The sequence below is a fragment of the Aplysia californica genome, unplaced genomic scaffold (genome assembly GCF_000002075.1).
Source record: "Aplysia californica isolate F4 #8 unplaced genomic scaffold, AplCal3.0 scaffold00069, whole genome shotgun sequence".
NCBI lineage: Eukaryota > Metazoa > Mollusca > Gastropoda > Aplysiida > Aplysiidae > Aplysia > Aplysia californica.
This window is the reverse complement of record NW_004797339.1, coordinates 1,634,608-1,648,539: the sequence shown is the minus strand read 5'-3', so window position 1 is coordinate 1,648,539 and position 13,932 is coordinate 1,634,608. Positions and strand designations below refer to the sequence as shown.

The 13,932-nt window shown below is 41.0% G+C and overlaps 1 protein-coding gene across 5 annotated transcripts in view; it reads right to left on the bottom strand.

Annotated features, from left to right (window-relative positions):
* The window catches only part of LOC101858612 (cyclic nucleotide-gated olfactory channel), a 200,372-nt gene that overhangs the window by 49,827 nt on the left and 136,613 nt on the right, over window positions 1-13,932 (bottom strand). The window contains exons 1-2 of one of the 5 annotated variants that reach the window (XM_035968601.1): window positions 9,744-9,952; window positions 5,941-6,400 (exon numbers count right to left, since the gene is read on the bottom strand). The exons of the other annotated variants lie outside the window; for them this stretch is intronic. Of the exons in view, the coding sequence (XP_035824494.1) occupies window positions 5,941-6,000 (60 nt within the window). The 5' untranslated portion in view covers window positions 6,001-6,400; window positions 9,744-9,952. Of the gene's footprint in view, window positions 1-5,940; window positions 6,401-9,743; window positions 9,953-13,932 lie in introns of those variants that run through there. 5 annotated transcript variants of the gene reach the window in all.

Genomic DNA, 13,932 nt, shown 5'->3' with positions numbered 1-13,932 from the left:
CTCCACGAGAGCAGGCAAGTGAGACAGACTCTTGTCACGTTAATATGCTGTTGCAACGAGAATCACAGAGATTGCGCTTTGTGAAGAAACGATCATCACGATATGCAATGATTTGCTAATTTCTTAGAATACAGATTATATACATGGGTGTTTATTCAATTGTCTGACATTGAGAGCTGTCAGTAAGAACCTTTTGGTCTCAGTGTGTCGGAGCCCTAGGTAACAATTGTTTGAAAATGATTTCTAGTCCCACATAACATACTAAATTAATATAATATGCATATCTCGTGAAATATGCCACACAAGATATCTTGCTGTTGTTTGTAGATATACTAGCCTCGATTCCGATAGAATTAATCTTTACATCATTTCATTCAGAGGAATTTGATTATTTTTAGCTTGTTTCTTTTGCAGTCTGGTCTAAAAATATTATTTCGTGAAGAAATCATTGAGTTATCTTGTTAAAACGTACGTTTAATTGTAGCATGCGCGTAGCTCACACAGTATATTATGAATGTGATTAGTGTAAATAGTAATCCATTTGAAAAGATAATTCTAAAAGGAATAATTTGATACATAATGTCTAGGCAACATAATGAAGTCTGTTTTGAAATAATTAAATAGTTTCCATACATAACTGCTTTTGTGAACGGTATGATAGAGCTATAACGTAGGGAAATCCATTATTTCAAAACAGAATTCATTATGTTGCCTAGTCAACATGTGCTCCATTAACGTGTTCATATTTTCCTATGTGATGAGAACTGCGTTTAAAAGCATGAACCAGTCTTCCTTTGTTCAAGTCGCCTCTTTTATCTCATCTGCGCCGTCACACCTCTTTCCACAAAGCAGAGCATTACTTTCAAGTAGCAGAAACAGAAAAAGTTACAATTGGCTAAATCTGCTGAAAGGGTGAATGCTCCAGAAAATGCCATGAACAGCCCTTTAGAACTTTCAGGACGTGTTTACAAGTGCTACGTCGTGGACGAAAATGACACCAGATTCCTGCGTATCGATTCCGTTTTGTTTGTTTTGTTTTGTTTTGTTGTTGATGCGGGGTTTTTTGCTTCACGGTCTTTTCTTCCTAATGACGTAACATTCACCATTGACAATGGTGCCTACAGGAACTGACCAATACAATATTATGCCCTTATTGTCAATGAATAAATCAATCAGCACGAATTCGCTGCCTGCTTGTTCGCGTTTGCGTTCGCTAGATCTAGTCGTGGTTGTTGCTTTCGTTTCAGTCATTATTTTCCAATCAGCGTGAACTATTGACTACAAGATCCTGAAGAATACTTAAGTAACAAAACCAGTTTCAGTGACAGCGTTAGTTGGTATTTCCGTTTATATGATCCAGTTTCCCATTCAAAACTTTGGGGTGTATGTAGATTTATGCTTTTCCGTAAAATACCGTGCTGCATTCATAAATAATCCATAATTATTTTTTGGTAATGATTGGGAGTACACTCTGGAATGTGTGTACCGTGTGAACAGATTAAGAGTTGTGTTGACACTAATGACACCTCCCCCCCCCCCCCCCCCCCTTTTTCCCTTTGCTCTATGCAATGCCAGAGCGCGTAAATCCACTCGCAGGAGCTTCAGGAATAAACTTAATATTTATCGATTTTTTAAAGAAAGTCATAGACCGCCACGGATAAAGTTTTATAATGAATTAGGGGGGCATTACACATCTCTGCGTATATTGAATTCAAAAGCAAAGTACTAGTATCAAGGTGAATTCTTGATGTGAACAAAGTACATCTCCAATCCTTCAATTTACAATTTCACAAGGCCAGAGATATACCTCTTATTGAACGGAAAGTATAGAATATAGAACTTACTTTTCTTAAACACGGAAAGAGAATATTCTTGTCGTCATCCTCCACGTCAGAGCTGTGACCAGCAGCATCTACGGTGATACTGGACTCTCTGCTTAAAGTCAGAGACAAAATAGGAGAGAGAGTGGACAGAAAGTATTCCTCGCCCCTTGGAGACATTAAAGGGTCTGGTGATTCTGTCAATGACTTCACTGTGATAGCCTGGATCGTGCTTAACATAGGATGGTTTTCATTCCGAGTGCTCTTTGGTTCAGTAGTTTCAGTTTTTGCATTGAGTTCTGCTTTGCTGTCTTTGGTCGTAAATTTGACTGAAGTGAAATAAGCACTATCATTGTGACGCTTTCTGCTTGATACAGTATCGCCTTTGTCGGCCCCTTCATTGCTTTTCATTCGTGTGACAACCTGAATCGTTGGCGTCTTCACTTTGGTCGTCTTCACGTCTGCTTGTAGGGGGCTGTTGACCTGAGCAAAATTGGAATCTTTTTTCTCACGTATGTCTGCAGTGTTATCCGTGCACCTCCTCGCAACAATGGGTTTTGCACCGTCTTTAGAAACATTCAATGATGACACTCTCACAGCCCCTAAGGAAGAACGTTTATGTAATTCTCGTACTCCTGATGGCAAGAGTCTTGATTTCTTTGAAAGTTCTACCTTACCCCTTGAACAGGTTGAACTAGCCTTGTCATCGTCATTATTCTCACCTTCAATAAGTATTTTGGGCGCTTTTAAAATATCTGCTGTAACTCTGTCCTTCTTGTCTTGTTGGCTTCTCAAACACAAAACGTCAGCTGAACTTTTCTGGGACAAGAGAGGAACACCACTAACACTTTTCATCTGTAAAGCATCGACAGCATCGCGAGGCCCAACCTCGTTAACAAACTGGATTTTTCCTGAAATCGCCAATGGATTCTCTTGGAGTTTGGAAACGTTCTGAGGAACATGACGTACGTTAATGTCTGCGGTTTTGTTTCCAGCACTACCAGTGTCAACACGGGTTGGGCACTTTGGCAGAAGCCTTGGTTGCATATTATGTGCATGTCGATTGGCAGCAGAGAGTGTTATATCTCCATCGTTACCACTATATACCGACGCTGAACACGAAGCAGATTCTGCCCCATCCGTTTCTACTGCACAGATACTATGTCTTTGACGCCCACAACTTTTATCTGAAGACACAATGGGCGCCTCTATAGAGGAGACTCTTTCGGAATTTGGAACATTTGGAATTCCATGTACTTTCGACAATATTGTCTGGTCAAAATATCCAGCTTTCGGAGAAGGACAGTCAAAAAGCCTGTCAGGCTTGTGCGATTTCCGGAAATAAGGAACTTTGGAGTTACTTCGCTTCGTTTCAGAGGGTCTTTCTTCAGCAACCACAGCATCGAAAACATCGGTGGAATAAACATCTTGGTCCGGTGTCTCTCGACATTCTGTCACCTTTATAATGCACGGGACAGGCACTCCAGCTCTCTGGTCACCATCACAACAAAACGATCTCCGTGTTCTACTCATTTTGTTCGGATTCATAGCACCTCAGAAGTCATGCATCCCTAAACAATGGGTTCAGAGTCGGCTTTCAGCCATATATTTTTTTCAATTTTCACCAGATATGTTGCGTAAACAGCATATCTGTTCTGATTCTTCTTTTTTTAAAAGGAAATATGCAAAGACAGCTGGGTATCAGAAACGATTTTGTTTAGACCTGTAACTTCAATAAACCATTTCCAGATATGTAATATTTGCATCGACCGTTAGAACTACACTACTTTGAAGAAATAATTTCCTACCCAGAAACCACCTGCACAAATAGATACCGCTTACACTCTCCATAAAAAAAGCAAAGTTCTAACGGTAAACATTTCACATTCCACCATCACAGGACAAGAAATATCACGTCGCATTCTAAAATCTGCCCTTCGTAACAATGTCCTCATACAACATTGGAAGAGTGCTTAACGATATTAAAACAAATCATGAAACAGAAACACTGGCAGATATAAAACTGACAAGAACTCCTTTGCTGAATTCACGAGACTCTCGTCCCTCCACAACGTCTGCCTGCTGGAGAAGAAGTGGAGACGACAGTCTTGTTGGCTGGCTTTTCTTTGTGTCCTTCACATTGACGTCAGAACAGAAACCCGTTAGGAAGAGGCAGATGTTTCTGGCAGGGGGTTCAATGTGTCTGAATCCAGAAATAAGGTATGACTAGTGAGTTGTGAAAAACGCTGCCACAATGTGTGTATGGTTTTTCAAAATAATGGACGGTTACAGTAATCTTGTTTTGGGGGATACCCAAGAAGCTGTAGTAAAAGCCGTAAATACTCAATAATTACAACGGAAAAGTATATTCTTATATTCTCGCCTGTTTTTCCGATAAAGCACAAAAATTCCACCTCCCTTCCACATCCCATCCAACCCCCTGCCTCGGAGCTCGGCCCTCCTGCAATGCAGGTGCCAACACACTCTGCTTCTTCTATCGCGTTCGGAGAGTGTAAACGATGGGACTTCTCCACAACCGAAACGTTTAAGCCGTGCGCCATGACAACCGCTGTCGCATCGTATGACATTGAAATCTCTTTTAGGATTACTATAATCACAGAATTTTTCTTTGGCAAATGAAGAGACCGCGTTATCTCGACTTTTTGGTCGAGTACTGTTGGCCGTTTGCGCCAGTGATATTGATTTTACACCATGATGTATTCTTCAAAACCTCCTCGGTCAACAGCACACTGGCATAAAAAGTGGGTTTGTGTTTCTCACGATGAAAATATAGAAGGGCCAGGAGGATGGAACAATGACCTAGGAGATGTTGATTAATACGTCAGAGGAAGAAGGGAATTATTCTTAAAGATCCAGTGGTACCTTGTGAAAAACATTTCAACAATTATGAACCTTTCCTGGTACTCGCATCTCATGAAGTATTTAAAGCCATACACCCCCCCCCCAAAAAAAAAACAACAACCCACCCCCTCTTAAAGCTCATACGGTTGAGAGCTACACCAGTATCACTGTCTGGGAGGTAGACATAGACGGGTAGATTGCCCAAGTACTTACTTCCTTGATGTGCTCCAATTGAGAGACATGATCCGTACCTTTGAAATCAATGAAGCTGTAAGGTGTTCCTCACTATTTACAGGCGTGATAGGGACAGTTTTTATGGCAGGATTTATTTTTTTTCCATTTTGAATTTGGCAAAAATGATACACCCAGAAAAAACGATTCACGTGCATTGTTAGAGGAGAAACATGCCGCTTAAAGCACATGCTGCGCGGCGTGTGACTAAAAATAAAGAAAAAGAGCGAGAGAGAAAGAGCGACAGAGATAAGGTGGGGAAGTTCGACAATAGGTATCTGATGGTAATTGGTACATTTTATTGCAATAGTGAAACGAAAATCTAGGCTGAAAAAATAGGACTAGAACGGGTAGTGGAAAGGAAATGTAGGACCAGTACGAGTTGTGAAACGAATATGTGGGACAAAAATGGGTAGTGAAACGAAAATAGTGGACGAAAAAGAGGGTGACGCACATTGATCTTACCCCCACAGACATGCCTTTACCTCTGTTTGGTATGAATCTGTAGTTTGGTATGGATAACTTCGGTTCGAATCAACAAAGGGGTGTTCTTGAATGGTTTTTTTTACTTTTGTGTGGGTGTGTTTGCTTGTTTTGAGGTTTGTTTGTTGTTGGGGGGGTGTTTCGTTTTTTTCGTTTTTGTTTTTGGGATGGGGACTCTAAAGACTCTCCCCTACTTTGTAGTGTCATCGCAGACAAACTTTATATTCATTTGAGAACTTGCCTCTTAGATAACTTTAACGTTCTGATAGGGCTTTAAATCTATGGAGAGTCATACTGAAAAATGAAAACGTTGCAGAATTTCCAAGTGGAAAAAATCACCCCCATTCTTCCATGGTCAATTGAAATCTGGTTTGGACGTTTCTTACTTATAGTTTGAAAATAACGCTAACATGGTATTCGTATATTACAACAGTCGTTATTAATTAGTTTATTTTCAGTTTCTACATAATTCCAGCTCTAAGTTAGAGTCTAACTATGCCCACATGCTCTGACACCTTCACATAGACATTACTTTGTCACTTACTCTTCTTGTACGAGACCCAACTCGCACTTCCTGGAGGTCCATAGGATCATTTTCTGACATCCGCGCTTTATCCTTGAGGGACCCTCTCACAGCAGGTGTTCACGTAAGTAAGTGCTTCGGGGAAACCACGGAGTGACCATAAGGCTGCGACGACGACTTCGTATTTGCTCCACTACGTCATGATGTCAAAGAAGACTGGTCATTTGTTGCCACTACATCATGACGCGTTAGAAAAGCTGATGTGATACACAGAACTGGAATCCTTCCACAGACGTAGAGTGCCCGAGTGCAGACTTTCACGACGTGATTTTTACGCGCGATTTTGAAGTTTATAATATTATTGTTTCCCGCATTTATGCATAACCGGTAAACATATATATCCAAGCAGGGTTTTTTTCTTCCTTTGTGGTATAGCAATGGTGTTGATCATTTGGATTATGACAGAAGTTTTTCATTCAAGCTAAACGGACGAAGAAGAAACTAAGAATGAATAAAGATTACAATCCTAAATTGTGCAATTATTGTTATACCTCCGTCTACGTCTCCGGGAACAACGTAAGTCAATGCATGCTTCCGGCACGTGCGTGTATAGTCAATAATACAGCCTAATTTATATCAGAAGGAACACTTATTAGAAAGTCTCCAACATAATATTCGAGAAAAAGTTAACGTAGAAACAATTTGTGTCCCGCGCCTTCATATGGCTTCATATGCTGTGATGTCTCTACTAAAATACTAAAAACAACACAGTAAGAGACCGACATGGGCCTAAAATTGTCATAACCCTTTCCCTCTCCAGAGAGCGTGATGATATCATTGACTCACAAGGGTTCTACATGCCAATACATCGTCTTGAAATTGTGGCCTAACTAGACATTATTTCAACAAGTCTATTATGATCGGGGCAACAACATTTTTTTGTATTGCCTGCTTATTCACTCGAATGCTAACTAACCCTCTGCACAGGTCAGGGTTATATAAATGACAGGTGTGTCAAAATATACGAGCAAATCTTAACTAAAGCCTCACATTAACCAATGTTTTCTACCCCATAAATCCCAAAGTGGCATGTCGTACTGTCGGCAACATTTACTACTGATTCACATTGTAATATCTTTGCAGGCCTCAAAGGTTTACACTCTGCCATCAGATGACGTGACAACGGGAAACGTCACAGCTGCCAAAGCAAAAATAGCAAATAAATTATATCTATTCTCATTCACAAGGCCGGAAAATATACAGTTCGTTGTAGTTAAGTTTGTGTCTTATCGCTTCTGAATTCTATATATTCTAGCAAAGTTACAAAACATTTGTCGTAAATCACATACGGTTTATCAAATTTCTCTGAGAATAATACCACGGGCTGAAGTCTAACAGAACACTTCACATTATCAAACAAACGTGATTTTAAAGAGGTAAGTAAATATGTCCAGAAGTCCGCAGTACTTCAGACTGATAGTTCTAATATTTTACTTGGCCAAGGGGAAACTATTCGTTGCGATATTAGTTGCTGGGAAAAGAGTTAATATCAACTCAGAGACGACTGCAGTGTGGTGAGATCCGTAGGAGAAAACTAACAAAATGCCCAAATACTTTCAGCAGACTGGTTCTAACGAGGACGTAAACGGACAAAAGAAAGGGGAATTCCGTCTGAACACGAATCTGCCACTTCTATATAATTGTTGTTTGTCTCTGACATGTAATGTTGCGTATTGCCCTCTCCTTGATCATTCATAATGAATCGTTGGTATCTTTTCTTAGCAATGTCAACGAAAGCTTTGAGTACGTTTATTACTACAGCCCGTTGCGCCATATTTTAGCCCTCTTCTATACAACTGTGAGAGCTGTAATTGTCAAATGCCCAATCTGCTTTTTCAGCATTGTGACCAGGGAAACCTGATTCTTTGTGAAAAAGGCTATTTACTTTAAGGAGCCTAATTAAGGTGTATAATTAGTAGTCGTCAAACACATGTACAATCGAAAATGTAGCTTTCAACAAAGAGTGGGCATTAACTTCACATGATTAACAACGCTTCTCTTGCAATAAATGTTTAAGGGAAACTGTAAAAGACTTAAGAGATTGAACCAGTGCATTCTTGAAACATAATATTTCATTTTTTTAAGCTATGCTGTCTATATCAGCAAAGCATTTTTGTATTGAAGGCAAAGAAACGCACATGCCTAAGTTAAGAAACATTAAAACGGTATGACAATAACAACTCGAACTCAAGCGCCTGATTGCATTACAGTGTTCTCGTCAAAATACAAGAAATTTGTATATATCGTCTGCCCATCCTTGAGGTGGTTTTTCTGGAGTGTAAAAGTCTGAAAGGTCAAAATCAAAGGTTTTTAAAAAGAATTGTACTCATTTTTGCTCGCTGAATATAATATTTTGGCGGACAAAAATGTCTATACCGTTGCTTCTACTTTCTCGGGTTGTCTCTAAAAAATTGAACAAATTAATAAGTAAAATCATAATTGTGCTAGAGAAATGCATCCCACAAAAGAAAATTAATAGAATATAATTTCAAGAACCCTGCACGCACACTCGTTTGTAACAGACCGAATTGGTTGCGGCAATTAAAAACCTTCAGACTGACATCGTGTACACAAACATAAGACGTGTCTGCCTCATGAAAATCGTGTTTGCGTTAAGGAGCGATATTAAGACAAGCCCCTCACAGAGTGAATCTACGCACTCACTTTCGCCAGAACACAGAAGGAAGTTTATTGCTCTGGTCAGCACGTGCGAGCAGCACAGGGTGACGTCTTCAGCACTCCGATGTACCCCGGGTGTCAACAATCCCCCTGTCATGAGCCTCGGACCTAGAAATCAATTGGCCGGGGGTAGCTGGACAACAGCCATGGCCGTATCCTCTCCTATCTAGCCACACCAACCACACTGCCGAACTCACAAGTAACCGGATCCCGCCCCAAACCACCTCACTACTAATCCTTCCCCCTTCTCCTTGTTCACTCCTTACCTTTTTCTACTCCTATTCCTTCTTCAGTCCATATTTTTTTACTCTTTCTTTTTTTAAAGTCGATTCCTTCTCTGTCTTCTTTTCCCCCAGATTCTTCCTCTTCTCCCACTCCTTCTTCTAACCCTCCTTCTCGTCCTACACTCGAAAGGACCTCATTGCGATTTCATTTTGCTTTTTCTTTCTTCTTCTTCTTCATCTTCTTCTTCTTCTTCTTCTTCTTCTTCTTCTTCTTCTTCTTCTTCTTCTTCCTGCGACAGTGGATCAATAGCACAGGAATTGTGGGAGGCACGTTTGAGATAGGAAGAGGATACTCGCACAGACAATTGGGAGTCCGTAGTCTGTTGTCCTGCGTTTTGAGGTTCAGGGCTAGTGGTGGCATAAATCCTGTAGGCTACTACTCAAGCGCCAAACGAAGTGGAATGCTTTGGCCTGAAAACGCCCGAAGTGCAATCGATCACTCGAAAATCAAACCTTTAGGGTCCCACATTGAAATGCTTACACTTTGAACATTTATCACTTTAAAAGGCACCCTAAGTACTTGAAAGGAAAAAGAGTAAATGAATTTAAAAGTAAAAAGGGGGTTATTGTTTTTATTAGTTAAGAGTAACACTACTCAACATTTTCATTTGAAAAAAGAGTTAGATCTAGTTTGTTTGTTTTTTCTACCCTGTTTTGTTTGCAGCATAAAGCCTAAAGTTTTTTTCCTCGAATGTTATGAGTCCCGCCATTATTCTGTATCAATAAGATGTACAAATGTGTTTATTCTATTGTGTACAATATTAAACAGAATAGCTGTGCACACAGCAGAATTATACCCACGCAAGGGGCCAAAATATTATCAGCATATCATTTGATGAGGCACGCAGTAATTCCATTCCATCATGATAGCCGAGGAAATATTGTATCCGCCCCGAAACAAGTTTGAGCTGAGATTTTAGCTCTGCAAAGACATGCCCAACTAAGGGAGAGAGGAGGCAACCAAGGTTCTCTGGGCCCTGTGGAACAGGCTTGGGCACAGAGAGAAGGAGAGGACTGGGGGAGTTCGCCTCGTGAGGGGGCTGGGACCAGGGGAGTGAGCATAGTTAAGGATGGGGGGGGGGGGGTAGAGAGAATAGGGGGAGAGAGAGAAAGAGAGAGAGAGACAGAGAGAGACAGAGAGAGAGAGAGACAGACAGAGAGAGAGAGAGAGGTGAAGGGTGGTAGTAATTCGGAAGAATTGAGTTTTGAGGACAAAAACGGGTGAGAGTGGGAGGGGGCAGTAACTGTGTGTGTGCGCGAGTGTGTGAGTGTTAGTATGGTTTAAGGGGAAAAGAGGGGTGGGATGGTGTGGAGAGGGGCTAGTCGAGACACCGGACGGAGGTTGAGAGGGGGCCGAATCTTTCTGACTTGGTTCGATATTTTGGGGGAACGGCAATGCATGAAACACGGATGGGACTTGGAAGGAGGGGAAAGGGGGGGGGCGTGGAGACCGTCGAGGGTAAAAGACTAGGCTGAGAAGATGGATCTGAAACCAAGAGAGGGTTAGGAAAGGACGACGAAGCCACGAGAGATATGAAAAGAGGAAACCGAAAGATGTTAACGCAGAGAACGTTGCTTTACAAAGTGCTGGGAGAATTCGATAGGGTAAAGATGATGTGTGGATGTGTGGAAAGTGCAAATCCGTTGACCTCTGGAATGTCCACAAGAAGGAGGAGGGGGAGGGGGGAGAAGGAGGAGGGAAGAGAGATGGGGGTGTAGAAAGAAAAGGGGAAAAGAGGAAGGGGGGAAGAAGAAGAAGAAGAAGAAGAAGAAGAAGAAGAAGAAGAAGAAGAAGAAGAAAAAGGAGGGGGTGTGGGGAGGAGAAAGACAGAGGTAAAACGCCCAAAAATGCATAAAGCAAAGAGTTTGTCGACGGGGAAAGGACAAGGCAGTGGTAATGATAAATTACATAAATTTTTATAGCATTATAGCATTTGTCCAACGCAAATTCCCGCTCAGCAGCAATTCTATGTGCTTTGCAATCTTCATTATTACCCTGGTAGACCTGATAGCATTCAGATACAACTTCAACTTGCAAGGAAGTCTCCAGTGCAAGCTGTAATTCTACAGGCATTAACATACTAACGTTCTCTCTCTCTTTCTCTCTCTCTCTCTCTCTCTCTCTCTCTCTCTCTCTCTCTCTCTCTCTCTCTCTCTCTCTCTCTCTCTCTCTCTCTCTCTCTCTGTAGTGGGTATCCATTCGCACCCGGGTGAAGTAGGGAAAATTTGGGAAAAGCGCCTTTTCGAGGGATACGACGTCGGACATGAGGCTCGAACCTTCTAACCGCAACATCACTATTACCATTCCGTTAGCCTAACCGCTGGACTATCGACGTAGTGAAGGTAAAAGTAGTAGCAACATTTAATGAAGATATGGTTGACAGCACCTGGAAACACAAGGTTAATTAAACTAAAAGTAGAGCATTGGTATATTAATAGGGACAAACTTCAGTGTAAAATGGCGGGGGTGGTTTGAGGACTATGTGTGACACGTTAAAACAAAAATAGAATAGGTAATGGCCAAATGTACTTCTCTTGTGCATTGTATGGCAATTCAAAGTATTACTTGCTTTAGGATAAATAGCAATATAAGATTTCCAGCTTAACATAGGAGCGGTGATATTGCAAAGGAGCTCTGAAAACTGGAGATATATTAAATGAGAATAATCTGACTAAAAAGTAAAGAGCGAACTAGATCTCTCTGTACAACTACAGTGTGCATCAGTACCATAGCGCGGGCAGAATGTCTGACTTTGAGACAACACTTGTAACGGAAAACAATGCAATGGAGTTTACTTGAAGCGCGATTAGCTGTTTTAGAATAACCGACTAACAAAGATGCCAAGCGAAAGCCAGAGAAAAGAATGGAACTTAAGAGTGCAAATCACCATCCTAGTTTTCTCTCTTCTACTGAAAAAAAAGTTTATATTTGCAGAAAGAGTATCACAGGTGGGCTAAAAGTGTCTCACCTGTTATTTTTTGCCTGCCTGTCTTGCTTTTCCTTTCAATAAATGATTGTTATCGTGCCGATGTGCTTCTCTTTATTTAAACAACCAAACAAACTCTTAACGGATCTCGAAGAATATGTAAACTATTAAACAGCTCAGGGGGCAACGTGGTCAAGAAGTCAGTCAAAGAAGAGGTAAAGAGTATGCCTAGCAATGTCCGTGCCAAAGGTGGATTCAGTGATTACTTCATTCGACAAACGCGTTAAATTTTTCTCAAATGTAAGGCTCAGTTCGATAGCTGCTGGTTGCCACCTACAATAGTATAAATGCATTATAGCTGAATGGTGTTTTTTGCGTTACGAGATGTTGAATGTTTTGTTGGTCTTGTGTGAAGGCATTGATCTCATCTAGATTTTCTCTAGGACATGATAAAGTAGTCAGCTTTTCTTCCACTTCCAGCTATCCCATAACAACCGGACTCTGTTCTGAAGACACCCTGGCGATATTTCCAGCACTGGTTCTGGCACTCGTCAGCCATCTCCTTTTATCTCTCCCAACCCAGAACTTCCGCTGTCTGCCGGGTTCGAAACGAACTGCGTATCACTGGTTGCTATCAGTACCATCTGCAAAACTGTTCTAAGGCCCATTAGCCCGTGTTCGTTCGTCATTTTGGGATGGCTTTTTCCCTTTTTCTTTCTTTCTTTAAAAAAAGGAATACACGTAACCCACTATCAACATGATGTAAGTTATAATCAAACTTGTCCAAGACGAGAACTCATTGTTGGGGAGAAAACTAATCATCTTAGACAAATGTTCCTCTCGGTCGGTGCCATTTTAATATGGCAAATCCACAAGGGGTGGGTGGGGGGAGTTAGAAGTTTTCCTCTGTACCGTACAGGTGGTTAAAATATGGATGTTTGCGTACCTTGAACGAGTTGGGGATTTTTACAACGACCATATGACAAATCACAAATTTTCGTTAAACAATACAATTTGAGCCAGTTGGAGCCGTGTGCTAAATGTCCCTGTTGGGTGAGCCTAGAATAGATTTCAAGCTGCTAGCTTGAACCTGTCGGTAAGTTTAAACTCCCGCAGCATTTAGCCATAATATTAGTTTTTAAGAAGCGTTATCCCTGTAGGGGTTCCAGTCCGTGAGGTCTTGGCAGCAACTACAAATGCTGCGATGTGGTTGAATTTAGATTCGATGTGATCGTGGAGTCACGAAAGCTAAATGCCCGCTCACCATTGTCTTGCAAGGGCGTAGCTTTCGAAATAACTTAAAGCGGGTGGTTGGAAGGTGCCGCTACCTCAAAATTACAAAGTTCTATCTAACATTTTTGACCGGTTTAGGTTACTAAGACCATGAGGTCAGAAAGCAACTGCCCTATCTGCTCTATGAAAGTCGTAAAAATGTTCGGAGGAGTTGAAATAGGATTCAGTTTGAATTAAGAAAACACTCACATGGTGTCGTGATATTTTAAGATAGAGGGGAACAAAAGGCGCACAGAAAAAGAGTCTACTAGTGTTGTCCTTTCACCACACACAAAGTAGAACGGGACGCTCAAATTAAATATTCCTGAAAAGAAGCTTGCACGCGATCATTATGTTGTAATACCGACTCCGACTTCCTTCCCTCATTTCCTTCTTCTTGAACAAAGGGCTAAAAAGAAATTATTTCATGAGTTAAGTCGGAAGATTATGATTTATCCTACAAGTGAATGTGCCAAGTTGTAATCACGAGATTCAATTATTATTAACTGGCAATTTCACAAGCAGGATAAATCTTGATCTACCACCATAACGAACGTAATGATTTTTATGCCATACCGATATCAGCCGACAAAAAGATCTGGACAGAATAACAAAGTCAAAAGTAAACTGTGAAGTGGCCAAGTGGCCTCACTCAAGAGTCTCACATGAAAACAAAACGTTTAAGCCCATCAGAGTCGGAGTGAGGAGAGGAGAAAATCTGGATTTTTTTCTATTTTTAGCCACGCTAAATAGAGTCTAGTATGGCCATCCATGTCTGACTCTGCGATATA